General features: G+C 40.6%; 1 protein-coding gene and 1 pseudogene across 1 annotated transcript; both read left to right on the top strand.

Annotated features, from left to right (window-relative positions):
- Positions 1-603: 603 nt before the first annotated feature.
- LOC145496591 (uncharacterized) lies at positions 604-2,223 on the top strand (annotated as a pseudogene).
- Positions 2,224-3,762: 1,539 nt separating this feature from the next.
- On the top strand, positions 3,763-11,818 carry LOC145496590 (uncharacterized). Its single transcript, XM_081476297.1, has 2 exons — positions 3,763-4,451; positions 9,433-11,818. Exon 1 carries the CDS (start codon positions 3,883-3,885, stop codon positions 4,324-4,326), a length of 444 nt encoding a protein of 147 aa, XP_081332423.1. The 5' UTR covers positions 3,763-3,882; the 3' UTR covers positions 4,327-4,451; positions 9,433-11,818.
- Positions 11,819-12,181: the final 363 nt, after the last annotated feature.

The raw sequence follows: 12,181 nt of genomic DNA, 5'->3' as shown, positions 1-12,181 counted from the left end.
TCCACGAAAACATTCATAGATCGCATTTGCCTATGAGCTCGGGCAAAATTTTCTGTATACTTAGTAGCAAGCAGAAATAGATTCATCGACTTCTTTCATCTTACAAATCGACTGAGGTTAGAACAAGATGGACAAACAAGGATTTAGCCTGTAGTTACCATCAAATGATTTTTCGAAGGCCGTTTGTTCGCGATCGCACTTGCGTGACTGTTTCACCGTCTTCCTGTCTTTCTTAGAATTGTTTATTATCATTTACTATATTTATTCGAACTTGAAGTAATTTTACATGCAGAATGGCAGACACAAGTCTTCTTTCTTTCTCTCTTTCTTTCTTTCCTTCTTTTTTTTTTTTAAATTCAGAGGGGGGAATTATTTTCTTACCGACAATAACGTTATGCTAAGTAATCGTAATGAATGTTAGTTTGATAAAGGATTATTATGCCAGTGTTTTCCAGCGATTTTCAATCTGTCCATTGTAGAATTGCGAAAGGAGTTGAAACTGAAACAAAAGTAATTAAATTTCGAAAAGTCAGACAGTTTTTCTTGGAACAATCAAACGAAATGTTTTCATCGGCCATTTCATAAGTTGGAGATCTGCGCATGCACTATATTTTCCACGAAAACATTCATAGATCTATTTGCCTATGAGCTCGGGCAAAATTTTCTGTATACTTAGTAGCAAGCAGAAATAGATTCATCGACTTCTTTCATCTAACGCCATGCCTTGGTCAGCATCCCAGCAGCAAACACTCGGGTTTGAGAAAGATTTATTGGAGAAGTACTTCCGTAACAGAGTTACATGGATTGATCCAGCTGGCGACATAAAGGTTGAAGTCAGGGTGACTTGCAGCAACGACAAACAGTACACCTTGAGGGTTTACCTTCCTGCAGACTTCCCCAACTCCGTTCCCGAGATGATTGTGAAGACACCGTCGATGAGCAGGCTGATGAGGCGTGATGGAAATGAACTGGGAGGCACGTGGACCATACCTACGGGATCAAGGATGGCTGTACCCAGATCTGTCATTTCATACCGCAGCTGTGGCGGAGTGACAACACGTTGTATCAAGTGTTCATGAAAGGATTGATCTGGCTTGAGGCTTACGAGGCACATCTTCGCACTGGATCAACACTAAGCCGATATCTGACTGAAATGTAAATGCTCTTTTTATTACTTCTTCAAGTAATTGTATCGCAATACAAGCGCAGTCTATTCGAGCTGAAATATGTTTACCATTTTAAGTACTCTTGTTTAGCAGTTGACTCTGGAGTGGACAGAATTTCCACAGAATTGTGATGGAAAATAACAAGGACATGGACCAGTCAGGAAATAAATGGATATACATATCATCTGTCTATGTCATAGCGAAAATATTTTGTCTGCATACATCAGCATGCAAGTGGTCAAATTTAAGTCGTTTGAGCGAAAAAACTAGTTTTTATCGGGAGAAAACAGGAACAAAGCCAGTAGTTTTGGCAAAACTCCCCGGGACAAATCCCTCCGCGTCAGTTATTTATATCTGAGTATTACGAAACTGATGGAAGTAAAGACCCATTTTTGAATACTCTAAAAATATTGTTTCGCGAATGGAGCCAGAAACGTCAAAAGAACAAGTTCTACATATTACGGCACACAAGTTAACGTTGTTTGTTTCTCCTTCTAACTGGAGACTCGAGGGAAACCAAGAAACAAAAAAATATCAATAACAATTTATGTCAAACCATATGACAATGGGATCTGTTTGAGTGTAAAAAATCGTTTTCCACGAAAACCACACAACATTATAAATTATAATAACGACCGGTGTTTCTTAGAAGTTATAATCTTCACAGACTAACAGGTCACCAAACAAAACAGTCATTGCTTATTTTTTTATAAGAATCCGGCGAAACGATGGTTTAAGGCCCATGACGCTCGTCATATAGTACATATACCACCAGCCACAACCGAAACAAATGCGGCTGTACTAGTTTGAATACACTCTCACAATAAACATTTTGACGAAGCGATTCATTTTCAATACCATCTGCGCATGTTTCAGTTTCCAAGAAATCCGAGCCATTCTCGTCCCCAGGACCTCTCTTTCTCATGGTCACGAAAGTAGCGCTGGAAAAACACAGTCAAGCGAGTCGTTTTCTCTTTAGCACTCGCATTTTCGATATCTATTTCCTCAAATAGTTACAAAAGTCATACTTGAAAGCTTTGCTGTCGTCTCGCCATGCCTTGGTCAGCATCACAGCGGCAGAGACTCGGGTTTGAGAAAAATTTACTTGAGCAATACTTTCCTAACAGAGTTACATGGATTGATCCAACTGGCGACACAAAGGTTGAAGTCAGGGTGACTTGCACCAACGACAGACAGTACACCTTGAGGGTTTACCTTCCTGCAGACTTCCCCAACTCCGTTCCTGACATGATTGTGAAGACACCATCCATGTGTGGGTTGACAAGGCGGGATGGAAGTGAGCTGGTGGGATCGCCGGATCACGTTTATGGGAGCAGAGATGGCTGTACTAAGATCTGCCATTTCAGGCCGAACTTGTGGCGGAGTGACAATACATTGTACCAAGTTGTTATGAAGGGACTGATATGGCTGGAAGCTTACCAGGCTCATCTTCGCACTGGATCAAACCTAAGTACTTATCTGAGCGAAATGAACTGACGTTATTTTCATCCAGCAATCGAAAATAATCTGTGAAGTGCACAGTACCAATCAATGAAGTAATAGATGCATAAAATTAATATTAACCGTATAAGTAACGGAGCAAGACGATGAAAGCAACTATGTAGGTGCATCTCAGCTCTTGTGCTAAATTAATTGGCTGGTCGACGGTTACATTATGTAAATCAAGCATAACATTACCTGTGCTTTAATTTTCTGCCATTGTAGCTATATGATTACTATGAAGTCATACTTTGTAATTTGTTTCATGGCCGTTTAATGCAATCTAATTATGCTTTTAGATATATGCAGAGGTAGAACTGTGTTCAAACTTTTTGGGTATACTAGCACATTTGTTTTTCTGCCAAGACGGATAGTACCAAAAGAGGGAAAATTCCCTGGGAAAAAACCCTTTCGCTTTGTTGAGGCTAGTCACGCAATATGAATACTGTATAGCTCTGCATGTTATTCGTTTTTCTTCGGAATGGAATATAAGATGGACAACATAGAATAAAGAAGTAGTAGTAAGTACGTTTGGTAGCAATCTAAAATTTATTAAAGAATAAGAGCTTATTTGATTAAATTAAAAAAGACTGTTTTCCTTGCATCACTCGATCATGCATACCTAAATCAATAACTACCGGTTTTTCGTGGAAACTCACGTGATCTTCGTGAAATATATAGAGAGAACGCTGTGCTAAATTCATAGCACAGTTGGAATTTAAATGACTCGCCTTGGTTTATTTTCCAAACAGAAGATATTGCAGGGTTATCCATCTTACTGAACCGCAGCATTGGAATTGTTTTGCACCGTTACTAGAAGTCTTCAAACTGAGCCAGCAATTAGCAGTAAATTTTATGCTCCTCGCAAGAAGTAATTATTAAAGCTGCTTCCTAGACGAAGGTCATGACAGCTTCGATTCATTGTTGTCATTAATAAATTTATTTTTTTTTCCCCAAATAAAAGTGCGAATGTGGCGTTACCGGCGTTCCAGTCATCAGTTACGGATGTTGTTATTTTCAGAACAATCTGTCAACTACGCATGCTCCAATTTCCGGGAAAGTGGAAATATGATTAGTAGGCGAAAAAAAAAAAAAAAAAACACGAAGGCGAGTTAAAACTTTCTTAACCACGGAATTCGCTAGTGTATAGCTGAGCGATTTCTGTTCGTTTTAGAAGGCTACACGTCAGATTTCAAACTGTCGTTGTCCTCTCGTCATGCCGTGGTCAGCAACGCAGCAGCGAAGGCTCGGTTTCGAGAAAGAATTACTGGAGAAGTACTTCCGTGGCAGGGTTTCATGGACTGATCCAACTGGCGACACAAGGGTTGAAGTGAGAGTAACTTGCACCAACAACAAAGAGTATACACTCAGAGTATATCTTCCTTCAGACTACCCGAATTCTTGTCCGCAGATGGTTGTGAGTTCTCCCCCGTCTTGTTTACGGAAGAGAGATGGTTCCTTGCTGAACGTAGGTGGTACAGCATTTCACACCTTGGGGACCAGAGATGGTCTTACTATTATCTGCCACTTTCGACAAAACTTGTGGCGCGATGACAACACACTATACCAGGTTATTATGAAAGGATTGATATGGCTGGAAGCTTACGAAGCACACCTTCGTACTGGAGAACCTCTGACTAGATACTTGCAAGAGATGTAAACTCCATTACCAAGAATACTGCTGAGTATTGAACGCGTAATGATGAACATGCCTATGGATTGTAAACGTACTTCGTCTTTAATTAGCTAGGATGCTATGAAAGCTCTGCGAACGAGCAAAACAAGGTATGCTGTTAATGATACAGTAAGAACTCGATCATAAGCTTCATAAGTGTCGTAGTGTTCATTAGCACCCAACAACATGAAGTTCCTGCTATAGGGTCAAGCGGCTCAACCTAAAGTCGATTAGTCTTCGTTGACGCCTCAGCTGTTTTCACTGTTGCGAGGAGTTGTAGGTTTAAAATCTGTCGATGAAACTGTAGTGTATTAGCGATTATTAATATAATAACACTGAGCAGTACTTTGTTGAGATGTTTTTTTTATTCGTTCGTAGGAGCCGTGCTTCAATAGACCTTTGAACCGATGTCACGCTTTTCCGATTTGTTCATTGAAACAAAAGTAAGCCTTAACTCGCTCTATTGATCGCGCCAAATTTAGTAGTAAATATATACACGAAGTTTCGTAAGAATCCGTTGTAAACTCTAAAATATGGGAGCCAAAGCTTGCCAATTTTTAAAAAGAAATGTATGCCAGTGGGCAAGCGTAGCCCACTAGCGTACATTTCTTTATAAAAGTTGGCATGTTTGGGGGCGGAATGTCGCAGAGAAAGAGTGGAGGGCATAATAACTGCCTCCCTCATTTGGCAGAAAAAAACCTTTTGCATTATTGCACCCAGCTGGCTCAGAATATCTGTCTCGTGCTGTGTTCACACTCGCTATAAAAATGTTTAGTCTGGTCATAGTTAATAGAGGAGACTCTGGTTATGAAGCCCGGCAAACATCAAAGGAATAAACAAACAAAAAATAGAATAAGTAAATCACTTTCTTTAAGTGTCAAATTGTTTAGCACGGCCGTATTAATTGTGGGCACTGAAATAAGCAAACAAATATTGTAAATTAAACAGAAACTTGTTAAAAATCCCAACTGGTGGAAGGCTCCATGGGCCAGGACCCTGGAAAGAGCCATTTGGTACCAAAACAAGGGACAAATTCTAACACTTATTTTTAACAACATTGATTCCTCTAGGTTATTTTTGTCTTTGATAACCATGCCAAATGAGTAGCTTTACTAGGATTATCATGTGATTACATCACGTCACTGGGTTTGGCTGAATAAGCAGAATTGGTGAAAAGATCCCTAATAACAAGTAAATTCAAACCTGAAAATGTTACATACATTGATTTTTGGTTATTGCAAACTTCAAACGCAGTTTTCAGATCCAATTTCAATAACTTATATATGACTTGTAGGTATTATCCTTGAATGGTATCCATGGCAACACTTGTCAAATTATAAATGTGAACAATAAGACGGAAAATGTGAAAAAAGAAAGTGCTCTTGTAATTCGCATTAGTTACTTTCGAACGCTCGTTGTAAACTACATTGACTCCACTTGCTTAGTTTGGTATATGATAACCATGTCAAATGAGTAGCTATACCAGACTTATCACGTGATCAATTGTAAATGACTCGGTTTGGCTGAACAGGTAGAACTGGTACAAATGTAGCTACTACGGTCAAATACAAGCAAATGCAGTGGTTGTAGCACGGCTGTAGGGGCTGGGTCACCGCTCATCCAGTCAATGACAAAGTGATCACCGTCTTCGCGCCAGCCAAAACCAGTGGGGTCGTGTCCCTTGGCAGCTTTGCAGACTTCGCTTCTAAATGGCTGCTTGGAAGTTTGCGCGAGCCGCATGCTTGAACAAGCCGTCAACACAAGGTGGTAACTGGGTGGAGACGATGTTACCCTTCTTGGCGCAGAATAACCTGTACCTCAGCTCATTAATGTCATCAGGTCCTGGTTGAGAGCAGTAGAGCTTACATGTAAACTCTTAAAGGCTCTGAAAAAGCATATCTTATGGAACCCATTCCATCCTCAGCTGCTTGAATATTTCTTGGTAAGATGTCTGTTGCTTGACAAGTCGTAGGGCTGTTATCTTTTCCCTTCCAGGGAAGGCACTCACTGTGTCACAACCAGTGAAAGCATGCATACCAATTAGGCATTTGCAAAGTTCTTCTCCTGCGGCTGCCACCACACTGGAGATACTGACATATCTAGTTCTTGTCTGCGCTCCACACTTGACATACTAGGATGCCGACTAAAGCACTTAAACGCCAGGCAAAGCAAGAATACTTCTGTATCTTCTGATTCCCAACCACCGCCTTGTAGCCCGATCTAGCTGATGAGCTGCATGTAGAATCAGCCTGGTATCAGCTTCTTCCTGTGTGGAGTTGAGCTCTTCACCTATATTGGCAGCTTGTGAGGTAAACTCGTAACAGTCACTTTCGCATGTCACAAAATTACCTTGCCTGTCAACTTTGTCCTGTATTTATCCCGTCTCCACCTCTTTACCACAAACTCTGTGAAGGCCTTTTTATTCTTTGGATTGAAAAGGAATTTTCTCCACTGCTGCACCTTGTGTTCGAGTGCGTCCGCATGTAGTCGCACTAAGACCCTTAAAAGGTTTTTTCTTCGAGCTTCTTGGTGGGTTACATCTACAAATCTTCTAGAACGAGGAACGCAACCATTTTCTGCATTGTAAATGGGAAGATTTTCTGCATCCAGTGCCTCGACACTCCTCTTTTTGGTCTGAACTATCTGCGTTGATGGTTCCGGGGGAAGTTGTGGTCCGAAATGCCTCGCCTTCACCGCTATTCCATTTACTCTATGCGATGCTCCTTCACCCGATAACGTTCCTTCTAGGCGGTCAATGTTATCCCATGCCAAAGTAGTGTCAACATGAGGCTGGATGTTATCTGGCAACGGAATTTTACTTGTTGATGTCATTTTCTTAAGGCACAGTGCAGTGTTGATTTCGTCAAGCTGGGAATAGGCGATTCCGTGGCCGCAACGATTGAGCATGTGGATGAGTTCAACGTTATCTGTCAGGGTCTTCACAGCATAGGGAAGAAGGATCTGTTTGGGTGGCTTAATCTTTCCTCTGCTCACTCCAAACATCAGATCTTGGGCGAAGGCTTTCATCAACCTCTGCACTCTTGGATGGCAGTTTTCATCTGGCCACTCTTTTTTTTTCAGTCAGATATGTTTGCAAGAACGAACCCTGCTCTTTGGGGACATTCATAGCGCTCTTAGCGAGATCTGAAGGGCGTGGAGACTATGACATCTTGTTTTCTGTTCTTTGAATAGCGGCCCGGTGTATATTTGAGCTCCGAGAAGACTGCCTTGCATTGTCCTGTTTTTCCAGAAAGAGGGTCGTTATGTATTTGGCTGCATGAAGTGTGTCAAATTGGCGGGAACTATGAAGACACTGGTGGTTTTGTAATAAATTTTCCAAGAGGAGGACGTCGCCAAATTCTGTTTGGAGATTCCGTCTGGTGTGCTTCTTTGTGGATAACTTGATTTCTTCAACAACCAAAGACGTGAGATACGTACGATATAAGTAGTTCTGTAGTTTCAGTCAATCTCACTATTTTCTCGTTTGCAAGAACATCCGATCTGATGTAGTCGAAAAGCATCTGGTAAGCTTCTGACTTGAGACTAGCGTACTCATCTTCTAGCGATTCACCACAGCCATCGGAAGCCCGAGCGGGACTTGCCTCAGTCCTAGTATAGCCCTTTTAGCATGTCCTGTGGTAACAAGCTTCAGCTGTTACGATTTCACGCGACGCAGATTGCGAGAATCCTGCTGTCCTTCTTTTTCATGGCTGATTTTCTAATTGAGTAATCTGTACGCAAATCTCTACATTGCTCCAAGGGTTCCCGATTTCTTGTTCCCTTAAGATACTTCTTTTCACAGAATATGCAGACATGTTCGTAAGTCGTGCTGGTGGTAGGGGACTGTCCGATCGAGCTCTTCTTAGCTGCCGTTGGTTGTTGATCGTCAGTTTAGTTTGTTGCTTTGAAATTGTTTCCAAGAGCTTTTTCGTGGTAAATACGCTACGACATTTTCTGTGATAGTAAATGTTGGGATTTCCCCTTCATTTAATGTCTCAACAATAACAAGGTGTTTGTCTTTACGAACAGCGGCTGCTCGCCTCTTACAAGTGTACTGGAGAACGCCTCATCTTTTGGTCTAACTAGTTCCGTATCATCGTCAGTACAGTGAATAATACATGCACAACTGAACTGTTCTGAACCTGATCGCTTTTGATAGGTGTTTTGTTCTTCAGGCGTGACATTTCCTCTTTCTGTGCCACGTATTTAGTCATGCAAATTTCTACGTCAATAATAAGACTTAAAGGTTTTAAAAAGTTATTTTTAAACCGGTTTAATTTAAGCGCCGAAGTTTGTATTTATTTATTCAGATGTTCGTTCTTCATCAAAAATGATTTTATACAATAAGCAAAAGCAGCACAAAAGACCATCAACACTGGTCATTGTAAATTAGCTTAGTCACTATATATGAATGAAGTCATCTTTAGCAGTGTATGAAATGACCCTCATATCAAAGGAAAAATATTATTTAATATCATTTTCCTCTTGATGCATTTCAAACTCCATATTTTTCAAAATCTCTCATTATGTCATCTGCTGCTACACCTTTCGTTTAAAATGACGAATGATATATACTCGAACGCCTATTTCAAGGATCTGTAAGTTTCTTGTCAAAAATCGACACTATCAGCTTAATGTTTAGTTAATTGATTTCTCTAAATGTTCATCTAGATGCTTACCGTTTATTTATCCCCTTAAAACATTTCCCGTTTCTATAAGCAACCAAAATTTTAGCACAAATTAGCCCTACACACCTGTCAAGAATGCCGCCATCTTGGATTTACCTATGGTGTAATGTGAATGACATCGTTTTTCGTGTAATCCTGACACAAATTTGTACTTCTAACAACTTCGAGGAGAAATGCAAATGTTTTCCTTTTTTTCAAATATCTAAAGTACTGATAAAACGATCTTGACCATATATTTAGAGGATCTTCTTCGGAGCCTCGTTTTCATGCTGAAGCCATTTTTTTGCGAAATTTTAAATTAAAAAATCTCAAACAAAGCTACTCATTCAGAAAGGTTATCATACAAATTTGAAAACAACTTATGCATTAGTATCAGCTGATAACACTTAGGTTTTGTCCCTAGGTTTGTTACCGTAAATTGGTCTGGCCCATGGACTTGGCTATTTACAAAGCGTGGAGGAGTTGAATCAGGGATCACCAAACACAAATCCATGTAGTGGCATGAAGGAGGATTACAAATCCAGCGCCCTGACACTAGGCCACGCCACCTCCACACGATTTCAAGATCTATGTTGGAAGGTCCACGACCGTGCACAATCTTTTCTTTTGCGCTCATACACTATGCATGAATTACGTAATCAAAACGTTTCCATTGGTTAGTTCCTCAGTACAGAGTAAACAACTATTGTGTTTTGTGCACGGTCAAGGCCAAAAAAGCGAACAGAAACATAAAACAGAGAACTTTGTCCGGTTTCATAACCGTTCCACTCTATTAACCATGGTCTGATTACGAATGAAACTTGTTTCGCACCAAGCGACGATAATATAGATCATCGTCTATTGTTCACACTCAAAAACTGTTCACATCGGGTGGTGCATTGTGCGCATCTTCATTCGGATCATGATCGATCTTAATAAAACGAAACACGTTAAAGATGGCGGTCGAAAGCGTAGAAGATGACTTGTTGAAAGATACTACATTGCCGCGATGAAATAAAATGTTTGGTTCAAATTTGGGCTGATGAATACAACAGCGATCGTCGGCCATGGGCAGAAAACAGAATATTTGGGAGAACATCGCCGCAAAAGCTCGACTCCATGGCCACACTTAAAATGACCTTATCGAAACGTTGTTTGATAGCTGCGGGTTCAGTTCAAAAATCAAAAAACGGACTATCCAAGCTAGACGTCTTGGCTACCTTGTTTGTTTATGGCTAGGAGTCTTGGATGGCTAAGAAGTCCCCCCGTTTAGATCGCAAGAGGCTCCTCCGAAAGATGGGTATTGGTGTGATGCCGCGCGCTTCCACGAAAGCCGGGAGATCGCTGACTCTACCATACTCGTCCTCCTAATCATTTCGAATCAAATCAAATCTTTTTTTTTTATTTTAACCTTGGTAAATTCGTTCAGTTGCCAGGGTTTCAAGCAAAATTAGTTTTGATGCATGTTGCCCTTTTGTCTTATTATGCATTTCAGTTTGTAGGACCCATGGGAAGACGCTATTGAATGACATACATGCATATACATATATACACACTTTATTTAGACACGGTAAAAACATCAGTTAGAAGAATGAGTTATATTTTAAAAAAAAAAGAAAAACCTGATTTACATGTTTGCCGGGTGGGAGTACGAGGAGGACGGTTGGCGATTTATCTCATATCTGAAGTTGATAAAAGATCTAATGGCTCTGACGTTAGATGGAAGGCTATTCCACAAATATGCCCCACTGTAGCAAAAACTACGTTTCAAAAACTCGGTACGGGCTTAGGCAGAGCCAATTTGTTTTCACTATTTTTAAGTCCCTGTCAGCGTCCTGAATGGTTTAAATAGGCCTTTCAGGTACTCCGGAGACTGATCACTCTAAGTTTTAAACATCAATTTCAATTTTTCCTTTTTCCTTCTGATATAGAGATTATCCCATCCTAGATCCTAGCTTACCGCGGAGGGTGGTAGCGCTAAAATAGTAATCAGACTTGGCGATAACCCTAATGGCGCTATTTTGTAGTTTTTGTAATTTGTCGGCTAACTCGTTCACTGGAAAAGTTGAAAATTTACATGGACATGTGTGGTTGTTGAGATCGTCCCACACAGGATAGCAGTAATCAAAATATGGTTCGATAATAGTTCTATATAGCAACTGATATAGCTGTATCTTCGCAAATGAACGGCCTCAACTTTTGAAGTGCACCTAAACCAGAGGAGATAATCTTGGCAGTCTCATTACCATGCTTGACCACGAAAGATTTTGATCGATGTGGACTCCTAAGGATTTGTTGTGGGGCACTCTATCAATTTCGTGACCTTCAATTTGTACAGCAAGTGAATGGCCAATTGTAGTAGCAAGTCTCTGACGTGAGCCTATTAACACTAGTTCGGTTTTAGCAATATTCAGGCTAAGCTTATTTACATTAAGCCATTCATGAATGTTAGCTAGTTCAGTGTTAAGTGTTGATTCAAACTCTAGTAAGCTACTGGCGGCGATGCTGATACTTGTATCGTCTGCGTACATTCGTGGTAAGGCTTTACTCTGATCAGGCGGTTGGGCAAGTCGTTAATGTAAATCAGGAAAAGCAGGGGACCAATAAGGCTTCCCTGTGGGACACCACAGGTAACAGCACGCGCACCAGACAGCCCACCATTAACTAGACACTTTTGTTGACGATCGCTAAGATAGGAGTCAAACCACTTTAGGGTCCTTTGTTCAATGCCATAGCTGGTTAGCTTTCGTAAAAAAAGTCTTATGGTCAATGGTGTCGAAAGCCTTTTTTAAATCTATGAATATTACACCATTTATAAGACGGTTGTCAATATTGACAGACCAACTGTTAGAAGCTTCAAGCAAGGACGTTAGTGCGCTATGAAGTGATCTAAAGCTGGACTGACAGTTGGCTGAGAGATCGTTATAATTGAGATACTTGTAAAATTGGTCGTAGATTATTCTTTCGAACACCTTAGCGACAGTAGGAATAATCGTGATTGGCCAGCAGTTGTTAAAGTGTTGTCTTTTGCCCTTTTTGCAAATTGGCGTCACTCTAGCTAGATTCCATTCAGTTAGAACAATACCAGAATGAAATCGACTGATTGAACAAGAATGCAAGGGATGGTGCCAGGACACCGATCGTTATTTTAAGCATTTCGGATGGTAAATTAT

Source organism: Orbicella franksi, chromosome 9 (assembly GCF_964199315.1).
Source record: "Orbicella franksi chromosome 9, jaOrbFran1.1, whole genome shotgun sequence".
Taxonomy (NCBI): Eukaryota; Metazoa; Cnidaria; class Anthozoa; order Scleractinia; family Merulinidae; genus Orbicella; species Orbicella franksi.
This window is presented reverse-complemented; position numbering and strand designations above follow the sequence as displayed.

What these genes read in the sequence shown, in the direction of transcription:
- LOC145496590 (XM_081476297.1), top strand. Translation starts at nt 3,883, where the DNA reads ATGCCGTGGTCAGCAACGCAGCAGCGAAGGCTCGGTTTCGAGAAAGAA.